This window comes from Bicyclus anynana, chromosome 8, assembly GCF_947172395.1.
Source record: "Bicyclus anynana chromosome 8, ilBicAnyn1.1, whole genome shotgun sequence".
In the NCBI taxonomy this organism is placed as follows: domain Eukaryota; kingdom Metazoa; phylum Arthropoda; class Insecta; order Lepidoptera; family Nymphalidae; genus Bicyclus; species Bicyclus anynana.
The window spans coordinates 15,133,929-15,158,258 of record NC_069090.1 but is presented as its reverse complement, the minus strand read 5'-3'; the positions used below and the strand labels follow the sequence as shown (position 1 = coordinate 15,158,258).

General features: G+C 34.7%; 2 protein-coding genes across 2 annotated transcripts in view; one reads left to right on the top strand and one right to left on the bottom strand.

The window, feature by feature from the left end:
- Nucleotides 1-19,165, bottom strand: part of LOC112053162 (uncharacterized) — a 38,262-nt gene extending 19,097 nt beyond the window's left edge. The window contains exon 1 of the mRNA XM_052883316.1: nucleotides 18,968-19,165. Coding sequence (XP_052739276.1) covers nucleotides 18,968-18,973 — 6 coding nt within the window. The 5' untranslated portion in view covers nucleotides 18,974-19,165. The remainder of the gene's footprint in view (nucleotides 1-18,967) is intronic.
- Nucleotides 1-24,330, top strand: part of LOC112053158 (inositol oxygenase-like) — a 200,511-nt gene that overhangs the window by 162,883 nt on the left and 13,298 nt on the right. The gene's annotated exons all lie outside the window — the stretch shown is intronic.

Sequence of the window (24,330 nt, the reverse complement as noted above, 5' to 3'; positions counted from 1 at the left end):
AGAGGCGAGTTCAAGAAACTGACTGCCAACCTTCGCTAGTCGGAGAGGCACCCTAAGAAGAAGAAGAACGATCACTATCAGATGTTAACAATAATAACCAACGTCTTAGGGTGCTCTCCAAGGCACGAGACAACGAACTTGTTAACTTTGAACTAAAAAGTCTTACTAGTTTATCTAAGTAGACGATTTTGACGACCTCCGTAGCGCAGTGGTATGCGCGGTGGATTTACAAGACGGAGGTTCTGGGTTCGATCCCTGGCTGGGCCGATTGAGGTTTTCTTAATATGTCCAAGTCTGGCTGGTGGGAGGCTTCGACAGTGGCTATTTACCACCCTACCGGCAAAGATGTACCGCCAAGCGATTTAGCGTTCCGGTACGACGCCGTGTAGAAACCGAAAGGAGTGTGGATCCACTTACCATCAGGTGAGATTGTAGTCAAGGGCTAAGTTGTAAAGAATAAATATATAAAAAAGTAGGTATACAGTAGGGAATTTCGCAATCGTATCTAATGTATACATAACAGAACACAACACAGGAATGTAGTGACACCATTCTATAATAAACACCGGATTAGTCCTTTCATCGAAAAATTATCTCAACATGTTTTGTCATCGACTAGTTTCTAGTTGAAACCAAACCAGAATTGAATATTGGCAAAGATCAAAACAAATAAAATGGGCTATCTTGTCTATTTATATCTGGTTTGCTTTGTTTGCTAAACAGATTGCAATCTGTACCAACCCTCTCGGGTATTGCGAGAGTCGGTGAAAGGCAATTGCTTGAAAACTGGCCGCGGAGTGTCGCGCATAGAATAGCGATGCCGCAGATACGTAAGACTTTCTGTTACGCAATGTAACCTTGTGGGATTTAATGAATAATGATAACTAGATCGTAGTTCATTAAACTTTATTACATCATAATGAGTAATTTACCTACTTATGAGATGAATTAATTATTTCGTTTGTTTGTTTATAGCAAAATGCTGTAAACAACAAATGTAGTTAAGTAACTGCGTACCTAACTTGAATGACTATTCTTGAATGACTATTTCTTGGTGTTCCACCAATAGTATTAGGAATCTGATTTTAAGTTTTATAACCGGACTCTGCAGTGCTGATTATGCCTTTTTATTATCCACCGCGCATACCACTGCGCCACGGAGGCCTGTAAAGATGACTGAATTAGTATATGCATATTGTAAATGATTAATTATTTATCTTATAAATGTTTTTCTGCTGGCATTATTGTCATTTCCAATAAATAAGTAACCGGTATAACTTTTTGGTACAAATAGACGGTTTGGATTTAAACTGAAAATATTTCCGCAAAGCGCAAAACGTGTTTATAAAGTATCATCAGCTTTGTGGTTGCTGAGCAATTTTTTTTTGTAAATTAGTTTGATGTCACAGGCCTCTCTTTGTATTACGTAAAATAATTCAGAAATGCATTTATGTTGTGCGAACGTTTCTTTAGTTAATCGTAAGAATCGTGTTCTGTTTGTCCGTGCTCTGCTGTTACCTTCCTACTACGCCCAAAGCCTCTCCAGAAATGTAATACATATATTATTTTGTACCAGTAAAAGATTTTTCTTTCAATGCAAGGTCGATTTTGATGTCGGCTATTTACATCCTATCCTGTTAACAATAACAAATGCTTTCCACGTTAAACGGAAGTTAGATAACACCCGGATAATTTATTTCCATTTAACGTTATACAATTGTAATAATTTTAATTGTTACACTTCAAAGTTAAACAATTTACGGCCTACTTTTCCTCAGGGTAGCCATACTTTTTAGTTAAAAATACTCAATTTTATGCTCAGTGTGTTAGTCTGATTATTCTCTTATTTACTAGCGTGCTTAGATTATTTGATAAGGGTAAAATAGATTTTACTCTGCATTAACACATAGGCTACTTTTCATCCCGGAAAAATCCATGGTTCCCTCGGAATTTGTGAAAAACTGAATTCCACGCGGTCGAAGCCGCGTGCGATCGCTAGTCTTTATTATGCAGTTTGCGATAAAGCCCAAACAAAAACGATCGCAATCATAAAACTGCTTAAAATAGCTCGAGTAGTGAGAAAGTGGTCATGGTGTTATTATATTTAGAAAGTCACAACAATTTTTCATTATAAAACAGATTGTTACATACTTAACCGTGGGAAAAATGTAGATTAGTTTTGCAAGTAGGTACTTAGACATGCCGACTATCACAATTAACATAATGAGTAGATTACATCTTATTTCACAAGAGAATTGCGTGTTTTAACAATCAGTAGATATCTACTTCCGTTCTGAAAATTAACTGTAAGATTGTAAAGTAGTTAGAATACGAAAAATTTTATGTAAAATTTTTTTTGAAATAAAGAATTAATTTTATTTTGTTACTTACTTTTTTATTTGATACTTTTAGCATTAATTAAAGTTAAGGAACTATGATCTATTTGAGAAATATGTAGATAGATAATTGCGAGTTACAAGTAAGTGTTTTTAATGCATGACTAAGTAGTTATAGACTGAATAAACATTTTTACGAAGCGTAAAATCTAACATAACATTATAATATTCAAAAGTATAATTGAATACAATGTCCCTGACATGCTCTTGACTTACTACAATAAAAAGCATAGCAATCGTACTGTGAAATGCACGGTTGAGAGACTTGGCAAAAAAATCAAACAACCTTTGCATCGCATTACCGACCTTATAAATATAATCATAAGCATTTACGTAACCGCATAAACTAGTTGGTAAGTTACTCTTTCATTCATTTCCTGATACACTCTCACTCATTACAATGTGTTGCTAACATTTCAATATAGCATGCATTGCGATTGTTCAGTTGATTGACAATTATATAACTTATATTGTAATAGGTAATGATAAAAATAAAATGGCAAATTGATGTTCACCTACTACAGTTCGTAGATTGATTCACGATTTGTTTATACACTTGTAAATCGGTTATTGTTTCGAACACTGTGAGGTATTATTGTTCTTAGTTGATTAATACAGAAATTAATAAAATAGATGTTGTTATCGCCGTTTAATGTTGGAAATAGTAGTCTGTGACGGATATGACGTCGCTCGATCTCGTGTTGGTTTCAGTGTGCTCGTGGCGTTCGAGCCGTCCACATCTTTTGTTGTGTAATTCTTATGGGTTACTTGGGATAGTCGGGGAGAGTGACTTGAGTGGAAAAGGGGAGTGTTTGATATCAGTAAAAGGCGCCTTTAACCCTACACACATCGTTCACAAATACGTGACTTCACTCAAGGTCATTCTCTGCCATTCTAGGCTCTTTTTTGGTTACAGTTTGATTTGCTAATTAAGTTGTCCTGACAAGTGTTGTGAATCATAACCTTTATTCGACATTAGTTTTCTTATATTTGTAATCACTTTTGAGTCCGATTATAATGTATCAAAAGATAACGAACGATTTTTTCAAGTTTTGATAATAGTCCAATATAAAGAGCAAAAAGTTAAAAAGCCAATTAGACATCTTTCTTTTGTTTTGACGTTAGATTTCAGGCTACAAGTTTGAATAAGGGTTACCAAACTTGTGAATACTGTGCTTGTATCCAGTACTCACACTTTTTCCTGTCTTACTTACGTTTTTCTACTTCTACATTTTATGAGCTCAACATCCAGTGGTATCAATGTTATTATCTAAATCTGAATGATATTCAATATTTAATTTGTACACAACAATTATCCGTTGAAACAGTTTACATTTTTAACAGTTCGTATATATTTTAGTGTTGTTATGACGTATTCTGTTAATTATGTTTTGTTTTATTATACCAGTGAAGGAATAGTTTTCTCAATGAAATATACTAAATATCTATGCTAAATATAATAGTAACAAAGGTTAACCATTCACTAACCACCCACGTTTTATCTTAAATATTATTAAAATTGATATAACAGCACTACCTCCAATGCGACACAACATGACCATTTCGGCTCTTTGTTGACACCCACAAAATGTCATTTGGACAACTAAATATGTGTATACTGGTTTAAAAGGCAATAAAAATATCACGTTTGCGTCATAAATGTAAAGTTTTGAACAACAAAGGTTAATTTATTAATCAAATTATAGTCAACATATTAATTACGACGCAAAATAAAACACAGTGTAACGGTATACAAAAATAATATTACATCATAACAAAGAATCATATTATCATAAGATTACATATAAATATGAATGTCATGATTACAGTTTTTTATGCATTATTACAGATTGAAAATGTCCCGCCGTGCATATGGTTGCCCTAATCTCAACTACTGTTTAGTGTTATTTACCCTGGCTAAGTTGATATTTTTCAAATGCTACCAATATTATAAACGCGAAAGTTTGTATGGATGTTTGTTATTCTATAACGCGGCAAGTACTGAATCGATTTACTTAAAATTTAAAATGTCACTTGATTATATCCTAACTATATAACTAAATAACTAACTATAGTCCATTTACTAATTCCGTAGAAGCTCCTTTCCCGCCAGAGACAAACAACAATGGCGGCAATCGCAGGAAACTTTTACTGCTATTGGCAGACCTTACAAAATTATTTTGTTTTTCATAAGTTTTGCTTCCCTTTAAAAACCTGCTTTGGTATTATCTATTTCTATTTTATCTATTAAATGTTTGACCCACGAATGTTACGTACCTAATATTTAATGGCCGCACAAAACCGCAGCTTTGCCTTCAAACACTATCTATGTGAACCAAATGTGCAACTACCATTGTATTCGAAAACATTTTAAGTTTAACCCTTTCTCCTGTGGTTTTTAACACGTTGCATGCATAATAAACATGTGAATCATGACTAACTTAGGTACGTATACGATCATTAGAATTTATTAGTCACTAATGACGTAGTATTTTCGGAATATTGAGCATTTAACATTATTATTGAGTAAAAATATATAATATTATGTATTCAATTTGTGTTTCCGGCAATTAACGATCGTATCCTGGTCTGACCTCCGATACATAGGTATAATATATTACGGATGAGCTAGTTGTTTTATTAACTACATATTTAAAATACATATTAGGAGGAGTATTAATAGAGGTAGGTAATAACTTCACCGATAGACGTTTATTTGTAACTTGAGGACGCCCGCGACTTGGTCCTATTTCACCACATTCTATTTATACTTTCGCATGTTTTATATTCACTCACTTCACTCACCTAAAAAAGAAACATAAAAAAATAAGTTTCACTTTATTTAGTCTTACACACAGAAGTTACAAAAGTCAAAAAGGCAATCTATTTTTCCAGGGTTAGGCGTGCACCTAAAAATAGGTTAAGGCACCATTATATTTATTAAAAGCAAGCATTTTTGTACCTTTTGTGAGACATCTGTTTGGGCCCCAAACTAATTTTGACACTGTGACGTTTGTCACATACTAGCGGAAGCTCGCGACTTATGTAAATTATGTGTTAATCCAGAGTATAATCTATTACCATTCCAAATTTCAGCTAAATCGCTTCAGTAGTAGCGGCGTTATAGAATAACAAACATCCAAACATACATCCAAACATCCATACAAACTTCCGCGTTTATAATATTAGTAGGATAAGAAGTAGGATAGTAGGAAGTAGGATTGGTGGAGTGTGTTTGGAACGAAAGGGAGAGATATTGTATATATTAAGTATATTAAGTAATTTACGAGAAGTGGGTGAATGTAACAGGGTTCTAGCCCAACTCTTATCTAAGGAGGCTAGAATGTTGTTTAATTTAAGTAAGATAGCGATTAGTCGTAGGTAAATAAGGTATTATTATATGTATAATGTGGCTCATAAGAGGTTCAATATTGAACAAACCCTCGATAAACCACGATAAGGCACGCTGAGCCACTAGGCTCTGCTAATGTTACATAAGACGCAAAGAACTGAAACGAGAGAGTCCCCAGCTTCTGGTGAGGAGGATATCGCGTGTATCGACTGACGGCTGACCGCCGCGGTCGACAAACCGTTGAGCGTGAAATATTCACTTCCACGAAACTATCTGTATTCCGTTTAGATTTACTTAATAGTGGGCGATCGATAACTTCTATTTTACGTGTTTAATACACAATTACGCACGGACTATAATAGGGTAATTGACTCATATCAATTACCATATAAACAATATTAATTTCGTGTATACTACATGGAATAAGGGTCCGAAATATATCGATCAATTAATAAAAGTTAAGGTTTTCTTATAAAACTTAATTTAAAATTCAATAAAGCTGTATTCCAACGCTCCGTTTGTAAGGGATTTGTTATAGTGACGTCATGAAACAGTTGAAATATAGACCATTTGGCCAACAGGCGTTTTGACTCGTAATATCAAAAACATATTTAAAAACTAATATTTTCATTAAATCACGTCTCAAAAAAATATTAAAAAAAAATTTCAATCTAGTAAAACGATAATTTTAAGAACATTTAAAAAAAAGTGTTTAATAGCCTATTGGATTGAATTATTTTTGATTGATTTTCTCATATCACTTCTGTCGAGTTTTCTGTGATTTCAAATACATATATTGATGATTTATTTTTGAAATATTATATTTCAGATATATTTTCCATATTCTTGTATAAGTTCTGTCCAAATCTAAACAGGAAAAAGAACAATTTGTTATGATTTTATTTACGAGGAAATGAAATTTTGAACCTACCTACTTAAATTCATTAGGTATTTATTATTAGTATAATTTTCCTTAAATTAACATTCGACTACAAATAATCCTCCATACGCAAACAGGTAAATTGGACAATTGATTATCAATTTCTGTTAAAATTATGATTTGAATGGAATAAATAAAATGGTTTTTTTTTACAACAACATCAAATACCCCTACCACTACGCATATTCGAATACTCGCAAAAACAAGTTTCATATCATTCGAACTTCGTCGTGGCCGTGAACTAAAGCTAAAGTATACTCGGAATATGTATGTATTCAAGTTGAACTTTAAAATTATTTCTATAAACATAAAGGGAATGATTCACTCACATAATAAAAAGAATAATACGTTTATGAATTAATGTTAAAGACCTAAGTATCCGTTGCCTTTATTTAATGGATAAGGATGGTAATCAGCTGAGCAGTGGCGTGCACAAGGTTAACTAGGGTATGCACTACAGGTACAAATTGTACAAAATGAAAAATTCTTCCTCCAATACAGGTATGTAATGAATCCTCAGGGTATGCATTGTGTTTATGCATCTATGAAGTGCACGCCATTGCAGCTGAGTTCTATATTTTTTACTGAATACAAGTAGGCGTTAGTTCGCAGCAGTTCATTATGCGAATAACTGATTTTTTTGTTATTTTCCGTTCCGGAAAACCGTCACTCCAAAGTTGAATTAAATATTGTAGAGTTAACATCTGATGTCTCCTTGTTGACTACGGAACCCCAAAATAGAAATTTTTTATAAGCTTTGTAGGTATATGGGTGTCGTAGAATTATTACGTCATCATCATCATCATCATATTAGCCGATGGACTTCCACTGCAGGACATACAGGCCTTTTGTAAGGACTTCCAAACATCGAGATACTGAGCCACCTGCATCCAGCAAATCCCTGCGACTCGCTTGATGTCGTCAGTCCACCTGGTGGAGGGTCGATCAACACTGCGCTTACTAGTGCGAGGTCGCTATTCCAGCCCATTGGAACCCCAACGGAACAGAACTATATGCCCCGCCCATTGCCACTTCAGCTTCGCAACTCGTTGAGCTATGTCGGTGACTTTGGTTCTTCTGCGGATCTCGAATGTAGAAGTAAGCAGATTTATTACAATAAACCATTATCTATAAACATCATCTTCATGTTGTTATTGCTTATGAAATGAGTTACTTATTCATGCTTTTAACTGAGTTCTTTAAATTAAATCCAAGTTCATAATAAACTACTCAAACTGATTCAGCATAATGTATTATGACTCAACAGTTGCATGACCCTACTTATTTAGAACCGTCTGAGTCTGAGACATACAGATATGATTAACTTTGTAAAAACTATAGTATGCGCATTATCATCTGAGTCGTCCGGTCATAAAAGTCAAAAAAGATAGGAATGTGCAGCGCGCCTACCTGCGCACCCTAATTATCGATAAACGGCTACCTGCGCACGTGCTAATGATGAGTCAATAATGATTTGGACGATTCTGATTGGTCGGTTTCTAATGTAATTGCATTGCGTATTTTTTTTGCTATAAATGTGTTTACTGCAATTAAATAAATACATTCATGTGTTACTCGTTGCGCACTATGGATACTAATATATAATAAATTTGGCAGAAGACGAAGATTCTGATGATGAAGACTCAGATGAAGATTAATTTTATTTAGTTAATAATTATATAATATGAAATATGTATTATATTAAATCAAATATTGTTAATTTTTTTAATTTTGTGAACAAGATACGATAATAAACTTTACTTATCGATAATATGTCTTTCATTGTTACACCCTTCACTAGACGGCTCCATAAGACCCATAAGTGCAAGCGAGATAGATATAGAGAAATGATTTATGGCCCTAAGACTCAGTTGTTAATGCTATTAGTATAAATCATATTGTATTGTACACCTTGTAAACAATACAATATATAATATTTTTTTTTATTTATATTACAAATTGTATACCTACCATACTCAAGCGACAACCGCAATTCTAGTTGTCTATACTTTTGTACATTATGTATTCTGTGCTAATATTTTATAGAGCTAAAGTTTGTGTGGTTATAGGCGCTTAAGGGGTAATCTCTGAGTCTGAATTTACCGAACCGATTTTTGAATTACTTACTACTTTTAAACTAGATTTTTAATTTAGATTAAAATTCTTTACTTAAGTCGTATTAATTTTAAGTTATAGTAAATAATATAAATACGCGGTAAATAACTACAAGAATGATAAAGAAAACAAAAAATATAAAAATTTTAATAAAAAAAATTCAACCGACTTCCAATTCAAAAATTAACCTAAACTAAAAAGCAAGAAATAACTTCTTACCTATGTCCTACCTTCTGATCAGTTTGAAGGCGGTGCCAATCCAGTGTCATGTTTTAATTAAAGCCGTTTCTGAAAGAACCACAGAAATTTTGTAATTTAAACGGCTTGAATTAAAACATCACTGGCTTGGCACCGCCTTCAAACTGATCAGAAGGTAGGACATAGGTAAGAAGTTATTTCTTGCTTTTTAGTTTAGGTTAATTTTTGAATTGGAAGTCGGTTGAATTTTTTTTATTAAAATTTTTATTTTTTTATTTTTAGTGTTAGCATACCCACTGCGTGTGTACAGTCACAACCTATCTAAGTGGAAAGTTCTTATCAATACAAAATTATCAAGTCCAAACACAAGGTAGCTACTGTGAGCCGTCGAGGAGTTCTCTTCACTGTGCTTCGTCTTCATCACCAGACCCTTAATACAGTCGCAATCCATCTAGGTGGAAAGTTCTCATCAATACAAATGTATCAAGTCCAAACACAAGGTAGCTACTGTGAACCGTCGAGGAGTTCTCTTCACTGTCCCTCGTCTTCATCACCAGACCCTTAATACAGTCACAACCCATATAGGTGGAAAGTACTCATGAATACAAATTAATCAAGCCCAAACAAAAGGTGACTGCTGTAAATCCTTGACGAGTTCCATCGTCTGTGTTTCGGCTCCATCATCAGACCAACTCCAAACCTTCATAAAATTGTAGTGGTTTAAAATACCTTATGGAAACACTAACAAACGTACTAGCCGTCTCTACAACTTTCGAAAGTTCCCCTCAATTTCTCCGAGATGCCATCACCAGATCCTGACATGAAAAAAATGGGACCACCCTGGAAGTAAACCCTACAAAACAAAAAAAGAATATTCAAAATCGGTCCATGATTGACGGAATTATCGCTGGACATACATAAAAAAAAAAAAAAAAAAACATACATACAGCCGAACGTAGAACCTCCTCCTTTTTGGAAGTCGGTTAAAAATCGGTCTCCCTATCACTCGCTCGACAAAAGGCTACGCCCAAACTGGGTATTATAATAAAATGTAACTTGTATAATTTAATTTGTGGTATTGCTTGATTATTAAATAAATAATAATTAAAAAACATTTCAGTTAGAGTTTGGCTAATGAAAGTAGAGACTGAAATCACCCACCAAATTTAAAAAAATCATTTAAACAAGTTAACAAGTTAAAAAAGCATGCGTTGTTTAAATTATTTTTTTGTTTGTATTAAACTCCAATATTTTCCAAACTTTGAGAATTTACTCCGATTTTTTTAAAGGCGGGCGATTTTAGTCTCTACTTTGATTAGCCAAATTAACTCTCCCATGGTTCCAAAGGGTAGACATAGTTACTTTAAACATTTCATAAAACAAAAACTATGCCAGCTACAAAAAGCATAGTAAATCAGATATGATAGAGAATGAAATTGGGCTTTTAATGACATTTAAAACTCAAAATGGTAATTTTAAGACTTGGTGACTTTTGGCACGATTTTATCCCCGTATTTGACGACGTATTTGGCACAGTGGTAAGCGCGGTGGATTTACAAGACGGAGGTCCTGGGTTCGATCACCGGCTGGGCCGATTGAGATTTTCTTAATTATTAGTCCAGGTCTGGCTGGTGGTGGTAGACGTACCGCCAAGCGATTTAGCGTCCCGGTACGATGTCGTGTAGTAACCGAAAGGAGTGTGGATTTCATCCTACTGCTAATAAGTTAGCCCGCTTTCATCTTAGATTGCATCATCACTTACCATCAGGTGAGATTGTAGTCAAGGGCTAACTTGTAGAGAATAAAAAAAAAGTATTCCTGCGGGAACGAAAACTACGCGAGTGAAACTACAGGGCGGATATTTAATATTTAGATAGTTAGATTTGAGTTAACACCTATATATATAATAATAGACTGTAGCAAATACTATAGGTATTTGCTACACAGCCTATTATTACCAGATCAATTTGTTTCGGTTGATTTAGTCAATGATTAATTTGAACAAGGTTTTCAATTAACTACGCGAATATTTAATAACGAATCGAAATCTTTACTGGAGTCTGTTGTAAATTGAAACAATACATTGAAATTTTCTACTGAATACTGATCATCATTAACAACCCACATTCGGCTCACTGATGAGCATGAGACTCCTCTCAGAATGAAAGGGGTTAGGCCTTTGTCCACCGCGCTAGCCCAATGTGGATTGGCAGACTTTACACACGTAGAAAATTTAGGAAATTCTCAGGTACGGAGGTTTCATCACGATGTTTTTCCTTCACCGTTTGAGACACGTGATATTTAATTTTTAAAACATAACTGAATAGTTGGAGGTGAATTCTTCGGACGGGGTTCGAACCTATGCCCTCCGAATCGAAGGCACAGGTCATTACCACTGGGCTATCACGTCGGGTACTAATGATAACTCATTAAATATTAACCTATCCTAACCTAACAAACAAACTGACAAAAAATATTTAGGTATTTACATGCGGTAGAAGTCAATGCGACAGAAATATCAGGTAAATCTCTTTAGAAATTGACCTTGTCCTCTCTAGAACTACAGTAAGTTCTATTGAACGGGTATTCAAAGCTCTTTATGCATCATATTAATTTGGCTGGGCTGGAATATGGGTGTTCCTCAAGGATCTGTACTAGGACCATTCCTTTTTCTCATTTATATTAATGACCTTACTTAAGTAAGTGAGAAATAAATTATGAAACGACTCTCTCAAGAAAGTGGTACATTATAATATATAAGCCAATAACATACTGCTCAAAGAAGAAAACAACACGCGCGAAGAAGTGGCGTGTACGATTTCAAAAGGGCTTCCGAGTGTTTCTCTCTGTCACACGATCAAATGAAACCATGGAATGCTAAAATATTTCGTCTCTTATCAAAAACCAAATATTATATTTTTAATCTAGAATTCAAAATTATCACGAACTAAAGTTATAAATGAAATAGGGACGTGACTCGAAACGTAGATCAACGTGCTTTATTATAATGAAGAATGCCAAGTAGGTTAGTATTTCAAAATTAATTGTGACACGTATGCTGTATAGCCTTACGATAGCAACGAATACTTTTTTAATTTTTTAACCGATCCAAAATATTCGATTATTACAGTTTTTAGGGTTTCGAAAGTACGTACGTACAAAAACGGAACCCTCATTGTTAGGTACGGGTTTTTGTAGGTATGGGTAAGTATATACTTACACAGATTTCTGTAAAATTATTGAACCACCAGAAGATGTTCACAAATTCGCAATTTTCAGAATTTTCCGCGAAAACCATACATTTTCCTGGATAAAAATTAGCTTATTATCTGTTAATACAGGTTTCCTTTACAGGATCCCATTTCTGAATTAAATTTTGAATAGAGACAAAGTTTAGCATGTTTATCTAGATTATAATAGGTGTTTCTCCTGAAAAAAAAGCACGAAAAAAGGACGCTTTTCATAACGCCGTCCGTTTAGACAGTTACAGTATCTTTGGTATAATTATTATCATCTTATTTATGACAGATGCTCTGTTTTTTCACCCACCCGTTATAGTTCCCGTTCTCGTGGGGATACAGGGATAAATCTAGTCAATGTTACTAGGTCAACATATAGCTCATAGCGTACAACAATTATCAAAATCGTTTCAGTAGATCCAGAAATTACCCCAACATTCTCATAAGCTTCTGTCTATACTACTATACTAATATTATAAAGAGGTTTACCTCTTTATACATCTTATCTTATAGATAGATATATCATGTATGATAACTCGAAACTCTACAAAAAGAAGCGAACCGCGTAGTGGTAAGGAAAATGGACGCTGGAAGGAGAAAAACATGCCGACTGAGGTGATCGCTCAGATAAGTGTTATTAAATCATTGAATCCATTAATTTCAGTTTTTCATTCACTTTCTCCAAGCTAATCACATAATAGTTACCCTATGTAACAGTTTTCAGTCGAGCGATTTTCTTGTAAATGTGTAGGTATTTAAATAGAACAATGATTGATGTTGACTTGTTATATGGTTACGATAATACATATTTATGTTCAGTTTCCGTTTTCTTGTAATGAATTAATGGAACATATAAGGTAACTTACATTACTTATATAACAATAGTAGAAACCGATTACATTTATACACTACTAGCTGACGCCGCGCGGTTTTACCCGCGTGGTTCCCATTTCCGTAGGAATATGGGGATAATATATAGCCTATAGCCTTCCTCGATAAATGGGCTATCTAACACAGAAAGAATTTTTCAAATCGGAACAGTAGTTCCTGAGTTTAGCGCGTTCAATCAAACAAACAAACAAACAAACAAACAAACAAACAAACTCTTCAGCTTTATTATATTAGTATAGATACGATAGGTAATAGGCTAAATACAGGAGCGTAGCTACCGCCGTATCAACGATACGGGGCCTGGATATGGGGCCACTGTAGCCCAAGGGCCCCGTAAAACCAAAAAATAGTTAAATTTAACCCACAATCTCATTTCATTTGGCGCTTCCCGGAGAAAAAAAAACAAAACTGCTAAAGAGATTTTCGCGATTTGCCGCTCGTCATTTGGGCCCCTCAACTAACTTTGATACAGGACTTCCAAGGCACCCTACGCCACCGGCTACATTGCTTGAGGAATGTGCGAATCTCTGCAATTATCAGTGTGATTTTACAAATTATTAAAATGAAGAAATTATACAATTTGACATATTATTGTGATAGCTAATAGATCTTTGTAGGATGTGGCTGATGAAGTTTTAGATTTTCTTCTAGTCAGGCTATCTTATCGAAGCAACCTATGTTGCTATAATTCCTGTAACTCGACAATGTAAGTCTCGATTTCGTCACTAACACTCTTTTTCTAACACGGTACTATGGAGAGAGAGATAGAACGAAATTGAAACACACACTGACGAGTTATAAAAACGATTGACAGTGATAGCCTATTATAAGGTTATTAACTTCTACTTCTTTCTAGAAAACTGTTAAATAAACTGACACTATAGAGCTTTTCTGTATGTCTTTATAATTATATAAAAATTTTAATAAAAAAAATACAACCGACTTCAAAACCAAAAAACGTACCCACTAAACTAAAAAGTGAAAAATAACATCATAATATGTTCTACCTGCTGATCAGTATGAAGGCGGTGCTAAGCCGGTGATGAATTAATTCAAGCCATGTGAGAATATCTTATAGATTTAGATTTTGCAGACAGTGTTGTTTCATGTGGTCCTGTCAGAAATGGCTTGAATTAAGACAATACCGGCTAAGCACCGCCTTCATACTGATCAGCAGGTAGAACATATTATGATGTTATTTTTCACTTTTTAGTTTAGTGGGTACGTTTTTTGGTTTTGAAGTCGGTTGTATTTTTTTTATTAAAATTTTTATTATTTTTCCATTTTTAGTGTAAAATTTCATCTCAAACGAACACATCAGACCCCTAATGACAGTCACAACCCATCTTGGTACAAAATTCTCAGTAATACAAATTAATCAAGCCCAAGCACAAGGTAGCTACCGTAAACCGTTAAGGGGTTCCCTTAATTGACCTTGGTATTCATCATCAGACCCCTAATGACAGTCACAACCCATCTTGGTACAAAGTTCTCAGCAATACGAATTAATCAAGGCCAAACACATGGTAGTTACTGTAAACTGTTAAGGAGTTCCCTTAATTGTTCTTGGTCTTCATCACCAAACCCCTAAATGACAGTCACAACCTATCTATGTGGAAAGTTCTCATTAATACAAATTAATCAAGCCCAAACACAAGGTAACTGCTGTAAATCGCCGAGGAGTTCCCTCGTCTGTTTTATGGCTCCATCATCAGATCGATTTTAAACCTTCATGAAATTGTAGTGCTCAAAAGTACTAAATGGAAAAATATACGAACACACTAGACACCCATACAATTTTCGAAAGTTCCCCTCAATTTCTCCAGGATTCCATCATCAGATCTTGACATGATGGCAATGGGACCAAATGGGGACTATACCGTTTCAAACAAAAAAAGAATTTTTGAAATCGGTCCAGGCGTCTTTGAGTAATCGGTGTACATACATAAAAAAAAAAAAAAAAAAAAAAAAAAAAAAAAAAAAAAAAAAAAAAAAATACCGACCGAATTGAGAACCTCCTCCTTTTTGAAGTCGGTTAAAAACTGAAGAGTTTGTTTGTTTGTTTGTTTGATTGATTGGACGCGCTAATCTCAGGAACTACTGGTCCGATTTGAAAAATTCTTTCAGTGTTAGATAGCCCGTTTATCGAGGAAGGCTATATGCTATATATTATCCCTGTATTCATGCGGGAACGGGAACCACGCGAGTGAAACCGCGCGGCGTCAGCTAGTGTCTTTATAATACGGCACTGTGAGCTTCGAATTCGCCTCTACCTCTCTCTATCTATAGTACATTTTTAGACAGAGAGAGATACAGACAAATTCAAAACTCAAACTGTCAAGTTACAAGATTACTAATTAGAATTGTGCTAATATACCAACTCTACTGTAGACTGTAGTTGCAGTTAGGTAGCACACATTTATCTTTGCATTTGAAGTCAACATACTATCGACTCAGCCAATGGTAATGGACAGCTTTCTCCGCTGGTCGAAGTGAAAATACCTATTGGATAATGGAAATATATGTAAATATATTCAATACATAAGTAATAGGTATGATTGCGTGAATTTGCAAATCTTAAATTGATATCAGTTTATCTAAAATGATTAAATTGTTTTATGCTTAGTGTTAGTTAAATAATGAGCTGAGGGCGAAATAATTAAAAAATACCGGCCAAGTGCGTGTAGCACAATGTAGGGTTCCGTAGAATAAATTAGCACTTTAAACCCTTATAATGTACAAAAATACCACTACGGGACAGATGAGAATTTTAAAATATATATTTTTTTAAATTTTATTTAATGACTTGATATTTTTAAAGTAAGTACATATTATGTTGATATTTTTATTATTTTTTTTAATTCTTAGCCATAATTTAATTTAAGTGTTTTGTGTTTAAGTTAATGTAAATTTAAAAAAAAAGTTTAATTAAATTAAAAGAGTATGTAAGTAGGTACTCCTACATACATGCTAAATTATAGTTTTCTAGTAAGTAGTTAGTCTCTGAGCTAAACCGCGGACAGACAATCGAACTGACATGGCGAAACTATAAGGGTTCCTTGTTGACTACGGAACCTTAAGTAAAAATAAAAACAAAAAATAGCCGAAGGAACTAAATTATTATACGCACCCGTACTAATAAGTGACATCCGATAACCATTTGTTTAGATCATTGGGACCAATCCCCGCCTTTTAGAATTATAAATGTTATCTTGTATAGTAATATAATACACAGCTAGTTCATCTACTGACAATGAAGTCCAGGGTTCGAATCTCGAGTCAGGCCAACAATAAAAAAATAAGTTATCGGGATTTTTCTTGCAAGAAAAATCTTAATAGGGTGTTGGGAAGTTGACGGTGTTGGTACTCCCCGTGCCTCGGAGAGCACGTAAAGCCTTCGTCCTGCGCCTGATCTCTCACCGGTCGGGTTGGTCTTTTGCATTTAAAAAAAATAAATACATGGTGTGAACATGTTGGTCTTTTTTTTAAATGCCGTCCCATCGGACTATGAGCACAGGTGTGAGGGAAAAGAGAGTGCACCTTTGCGCAAACACTGTCTTGTGCACCAAAACATATCATTCGTACATTCGATCGCAAAAGAAAAAAATACGGTTGGGAGCATATTATTATTATAATACACCTTTTTAGGGTTCCGAACGTACGTAGTACAAAAACGGAACCCTTATAATCTCACTCGCGCACATTTTAAGGTCTGTCTGGTTTCACCTAATGTACTGGGCCAATCCAATTGAAATTTGGTACACATATCAGTTCTTGTGACCCAAATACAGGAATGTATTGTGAATAGATAAAATTTGAATATGGGGGCAAGTTAAAAAAAAAACTTTTACTAACTTCATAGTGTGATACATCAAATGAAAGGTCTTGGTAAGAGGATTTAAATTGTTCATAATTATATTCCTTTAGTAATATTATAAATGCGAACGTAACTTTGTGATACGTAACTGAACCGATTTTAAAAATTCTTTCGCCAATGGCAAGCTTCGTTGTCAGCGAATAAAATAGGATATATACTCAGACACACAATTATCCGCCCTCTTTAATATGGCTCGATTATTTCAAAGTGGGCGGATGATTGTGCCTCTGAGTATATTTTATTTCCGTATTCCAGTGGGACCGCGAATCACGCGGTTGAAACCATGTCCGTTAGTAAATATAAGTACCTAATATACCTAAGTGCTTACTTAAGTGAAAAGTCTTTACAGCCTGGCTCGCTCATTGTTTCACGCTTACTTGAGTGAGTGTATTTTAACTGAAACTGGTCTAATAGCTTTTTCTGTCACCTGTTTAAAGATCCTGAACATAAAGAACGCCTTTAGGGTTGCCACCTTAGTGATCAGTATTTTTTTTAATTATCGAGAATAAAGACTTTTATGCCAGAATTTTTTTTACCTACCTATATGTTTTATTTTTATTTCAATAAGAGCAATCGGATTTACTTGTCCCAATTTTCCCACCACCAATTTTCTCATCAAACGAAGCTAAGAATACTCTCGATTAAGTCATCAATATTTTCTTTCAGTGCTCTTTCATTTGAAAGCCAAGGTTATTCTTCCCCACTTTCACGCCCCACAATTTTTAAACGGCTCAACCGATTTTCATCAAACATGTTTAAGAACTCTCGCACATAAGTTACCTTTAAGTTGAAAAAACTAAATTGAAATCGCTACATCCGTTCGGCAGCTATGGTGCCACAGACAGACAGACATATCAAACTTGACACCCTCTTTATGTGTCAGGAGTTAATAAGGTACCCTACTACCTACTCTATATTTGTGTATTTAATAGTTTTTTATGTAGGTCGTTAGGTACCTACCTACCTATAAACAAGAATATTACATTCATTAACTTGTGTCATTAAATGATTTTCTCATCTTTACTAATATTATAAAGCTGAAGAGTTTGTTTGTTTGTTTGTTGAACGCGCTAATCTCAGGAACTATTGGTCCGATTTGAAAAATTCTTTTAGTGTTAGATAGCATATTTATTGAGGAATGTTATAAGTTATATATTACGGGAATGGTAACCAAGCGGGTAAAACCGCGCGGCGTCAGCTACTATTTTATATTCTACTTCTATTCTCTTGTTTTTTTTAAAGACCTCATGTTATAGCAATAAATATCTAATTTAAAACATAATTGTGAACATTAATGGTATCCATTATCTTCAATATACTTCCGGTTTACAGTTTTTTTAATCATGTTACACATGACTCATATACTCTATCCTGTCCCAAATAGTTTAAGGCTGTCTTTTAATCCTTACCTAAATATATCTAAGTATTAATAATATTGGTAATAGGGTTGTATATATTCTATACCAACTAGAATCTGAACCTGACTTTTCCAAAGCTATTTATTCCTCTTTGTAATTATTTGAAATATTGAGGAAAAATACTGTTTTATGAGAACTTTTCCTGTGGGTAGTATTTTCAAAAATTTAGATAGAATTTATCTCGTCTATTACGGCTAATAGGTACCTATCTCTAAACAATAGAAACTAAAGTAAATATTATCTTTACGATGAATTTGTAGGAATAACAAATAAAATACAATAACACTAAAAGCGGACAAAACACTTTTTGTTTATCTTATATCGCTCTCCGAAGCTACTAAACTGATTTTGATGCGATTTTCACTGACAGAACTACCAAAATATTAGAACAGCATTTAACGTTTGCACTCTTGTAATTGTCTTGTAAGCGTAATCCAAAAAAAATACACGCGATGTCCGGTCATACTAGTACTTCCGACAACCCTATCAACGTGTAGGGTCATAATAACAAGAAATAATAAATAAAACACAGGAAACTTACATTCATTATTTGACGGGCACCGCGTAGCCTTATATCACAGAAAATTCTACCATAAATACGTCACGGCACCACAACTTTCTTCTAAAGAATTCCCAACTTCACAAATAAAAACACGGAACCAGTTCTGCCCTCAGATCCTTGAAACTTGGTAAACACGTCCTAACGCCACGATCGCCAGCCGTCGACTGAGCTAAAGAGGTGCTAAAAATTATACCAACTTTCTCGCGGCCGAGTTAGCCTGCTACGTCAATTAAAAAGCCTTTTATTTTGTTATATATGTAAAAAGGATTTTTCCTAACTGTAGTGTTTGAATAAAATAATCATTTATATAATTTATAAATATAATATTATTAATATATTTTATTTGTGTATCATTTAGTAAATGATGCCAAAACGCTGTAGAGCGTAGCGTATTGCACGTATTTTTCGGTAGGTATTTTTATTACAGCTAAATAAAGACTTCAACGCGCTTCGTCCTACGATATTAGGAGAATAATAAGATATAATGATCCAAATATTTTTATAATGATTACAGGCTTTGTTTACCTTTGTAGACACAAAGGCTCTTTGAAGATTGAAAATACATTCTTCTTTCATTTATACAGGTAAAATTTCATATTCAAATTTTCAGCTTTCGAAAGTCCTTGTCTAACCTACTGTTCTCTCTACTACGTACCTCTTTACCTAATTACAATCAGTCGAGTTGTAATCGATTTTTTTTTCAAACCCTTTTACAAATAGGAGTGTTTATTAATATTTGTGTATCCGTCTGCAGTACCCAAACTAATAGACCGATATGGACGAAATTTTTATTACCAGAGAGCAGATTTGTGGGAGAAAGTTCGTAGCTAAAAATACGATACATCAATTCGAATATATCACCATTTTTTATTTTTATGAACTCAAAAGTTACATTCACGACATTCTTGCTATGATGAACTGTCATGAATTTTTCTGAACGAGTGAATAAAAAAAACTTGGAGAGTCGAAGTGGAAGGAAGCTAATCGATTACCATGCGAGGTTCCGAGTAGTACCTAGGTAGGTAGGTACTTATGTAGGTAGCTAAGGTAGTAGAGCAGCGTGTCTAACGGACAAAGGGCTATGTGGGAGCGTCCACTCAAGGACAACGAGTTTTAACCCTCAGACGAGGTCAGTTCCAGTCACCTTGTATCGTTAAATAGTTAAGTATGATGTTACGCTACTTAATAGGTACCTTTCTATTGAGCCTCCTTTTACATTTTTTATAAGGATTACGGAAATTACTTTGAGTAAACGAACAAATTAATCTAATATTATTATTAACTAGCGTCCGCCCTTAGTGGAGTAACTTCTCCCGTTTTCCTAACATTTCCCTTCACTACTCTGCTCCTATTGATCGTAACGTGCTGAAAAGTATACTACAACCTGCCCAGGAGTATGAAGAATAATTGTACCAATTTTCGTTAAAATCCGTCGAGTAGATTTGTTTCTTTAACAAACATACAGACAGACTGACAAAAATTTTACTGATTGCATTTTGGGCATCAGTATCGATCACTAATCACCCCGTGATAGTTATTTTGGAAAAATATTTCATGTACAGAATTGACCTCTCTACAGATTTATTATAAGTATAGATTAGAGATATGATGTCTATTAAACCCGATAGTTAACAAATTTAAATGCTGATGCTTATTTTGCCCAAAGCATAAGTCTTGATATACCATACCTTTACATATTTGGTGTAAATACCTATACGAGTATACATTTTTTTTTATTTTAACTAACCAACGTCCGTATTGCAACATTCATTTTGTTTTGCCCGCTCGAAGGGTTTTGGTTCGCGTTTCCAATAAAAGCTTCCAGGCAGCTTGACTTTTTCCAAAACTTCCAACAATTATCTTCCTCGACCTATTTACACAAAACCTTAACAAATTATGCCTAAAGGCCTAAATCTCCCATGAACCACTCTACGAGTAATTATCTAAAATCGCATGAAGATCCGTTATTACGAATAGGTAAAAGTATTTTTCTAGTTTATGGCAAACAGACATACAGACAGACGCGCCTTAGGACTTTGTTTTATAATATTTAGGTATAGAATAATCGTTTAAGTAAATTATGTAGTATATGTATTGTGACTCTACCAGCGGTTAGTAAGACAGAAGTTGCGACAAGAAATTTTGGTGTCCCTTTTTTATTATAACGTTAATACAATCTCACCTGATGGTAAGTGATGATGCAATCTCAGATGGAAGTGAACCAACTTGTTAGGACGAAGATAAAAATCCACACCCCTTTCGTTTTCTACACGACATCTTCAACCTTGCTTGATAATTCTTGAAAGAGAATACAATTCCACTGGGACAAAAAACAAACATTTTTGTGTATGTTTGAAGTAGGTAGCTGAGAACAATGGACATTATACTCTTGGACTTTCGATTCATTGATGGATCGTGGAAAAGAATACAATTAGATTATGTTTACCTATTTACCTACCTACGACTTTTTGTTCTGTTCATCCTATGGTTATCTTGTTTAGTTGTCCCATGTTAATTTCCTAAATATTGCATAAGCCTATAAAGTTTTCTGTATAAATTTTTCAGCAGTAGCTCGCAACAGAATTAAGAAAATTTTGATTACCTACTCTTGCCTCGCGTAGTATTAAGGTGCAGATGCAACTTAACTTAACAGTTATGAATCATAATCGTCAAGTCGGGCAAAAAAGCGGCACGGCCGTACCATACTTTTCTCGAAGCAATTATTCAAGCTATTTTCGACCCCCTATAACTTCATTGTGGATGAAACCAGAAGCTTTTTCTTTTTATTAACTGAACATAATGTATTCCGTTTTTCTTTCTCCCAAGAAATTCTCAGTAGCAGCTCGGAGTTGGGAAGTTATTAGTTTTAATAATGTCCCAACTCCGTCATCAGTAGCACGGCTATTTAGTGTAAGAGCTAGCAAAATGTCCCCGGCTTATAGTGTAAAAAGGCCCGATAATTATTATCTGACAGTGATCATAGCGGAGACATCAACCTAAGCCCGTCAACCCACACTAGAGGAGCGTGGTTGGTCTACTCCGAATCCCCTTATCCAAAAGAAGACAATCCTGGCTCATCAATCTCTATGCTATAAAAATGAAATAATTTTGACGAAGTTGGTATATTTTTAATGTTGTTGGTACTGTTTTCAATAGTGGTCTTGGGTTCTGTTCCCTGGCCCTGTACCCAAGTGTCGCGTGGATTCTCTTTCTACGATCGGAAACGCTTCGAAAACTAGAAAAAATGTAAGGGAATGACAGATCTTGATCACGTACGTGACCTGTCGATTGCAAATGTTATTCCCATACAAATTTCAAGTTTTCGAAACGTTTGCGATCGTAGAAAAAGAAACGACGTCCCGCTTAGCTACAGGGGCTGGCCACTGTTTAATTGCATTGAATAAGCTCTGAAACAGAGTCGTGGTAGCCCAGTGGATATGACCTCTGCCTCCGATTCCGGAGAGTGTGAGTTCGAATCCGTTCCGGAGCATGCACCTCCAACTTTTCAGTTGTGTGCATTTTAAGAAATTAAATATCACGTGTCTCAATCGGTGAAGGAAAACATCGTGAGGAAACCTGCATACCAGAGAATTATCTTAATTCTCTGCGTGTGTGAAGTCTGCCAATCCGCATTGCGCCAACGTGGTGGACTATTGGCCTAACCCCTCTCATTCTGAGAGGAGACTCGAGCTCAGCAGTGAGCCGTATATGGGTTGATGACGACGAAGCTTTGAAACTCCTGAACCAATTTGAAAAATTCTTTCACTGTTGGCTACGGGAAGCTACACTATCCCCGGGCGGCTAGGCTATATTTTATGCCCGTATTCCTACGGAATTATGCAGTTATGCGGGTGAAACCGTGTGACGTTTGCTAGTTTTTTCTTAATTGGCTCTAGTCTGGTGCTAAGTATCGGCTATGGCTAGTTACTTTTAAAACTCCATACATACCTACATATTCTTCATTGTTATGAATATAATTATATGTATTGATGTATGACAAACTGAAGTTTGTATCAAGCGCTATGAATTTCCTTTGGCTGAAAACGGCTTGCTTTTGTCGAAAATCTATCCTTCGCAATTGCGTTAGATACTAGGTAAAAATATACAAGCCACGCTGTCTCTTTGTCCTTTACTGTCACACAGTGTGTGTCACAGTAAAGGAGTTACAAACATACTAACTTTCGCCTTTACGATATGATATAGTAAAGAAAACTGCAATTGTGTTGATGTCATTTATTAGATGATCATTCTACAGACATGAGCGGAAAAATAATTAGTATGAGAGACGTAACAGTTGAACAGATTGAATATATATTTTGTTAGTCGAATGTTTATATACTCTCAATAGGAGTACCTAGTCCTACATTAATGGGGCAATCGGCTTCATATTAGAAGCTGATAATAACGATAGTAAAAACTTAACTCTCGATCTCGATTATACAAGTAAATTAATATTCTTTTTCGGACCGTATTAACATTTCGGGAACTAAATTATCGATTTATGGTAAACTTGAAAATATGTTATTCCTAAAGAAGTCCGAAATTGGGCCCACTCTTCAGAACGATACACAAATGAAAAATGTACTTCTCTTGTATTCTTTACTAGATTACTCCATTTGAATCTTAGACGAAATAATATTGGCCATCATGGAAAATAAGCAGATTTCATTATTTTTATACTGATCCAGCTTTACAAATGTTTATTTGACGTTAGTTATCAGTTGGCTTTGAAAATGCGCGCTGTCTTTGTATGTGGAATTCAATGTCATCGGATAGGTTTGCTAGTAAATTCCAAGGATTTATTTTAATAGGTTTCAATTCAATAAAATTCTTCTTTATAGCTTTCATTTGTGCCAACTGGGCACTGTTTATCTCGCCAGTGTCGAGTAGATGGAGGAGGCACGATGGAGATTGTTCGGTGAAGGCTTTAATAGGTTTATGGTAAATTCATTTTTTGTATAATATATGTCAAACTGACAGTTTTCCAGGGATTATGACAAAATGTGTCAAATTAATGTCAAATCCCTAGAAAATCTGTCAGTTTTACACAGATAATGCAATGAATTGGTTGTCTAACGGATACGATTTTTGCGCAAATGCCCAATTAACAATTAATTTAGCTGATTTAGCCAACGTGGATTTTTTTGAAAATTGGCCTCATGATTCAATTTGGAATTTGGATTGGAAGTACAAGGAAATTCAAACGATACAAAGCAAAGCAAAGATCTTTTTTTATGGTCTAATTTATGGCAAATTTTCAGCATCAAATTTTTGGGGGCCCGAGTTTGTATGGAGACTGGGTTTCTCTTTTTTATATTTTACAAGAGATTGTGATAGGGTAT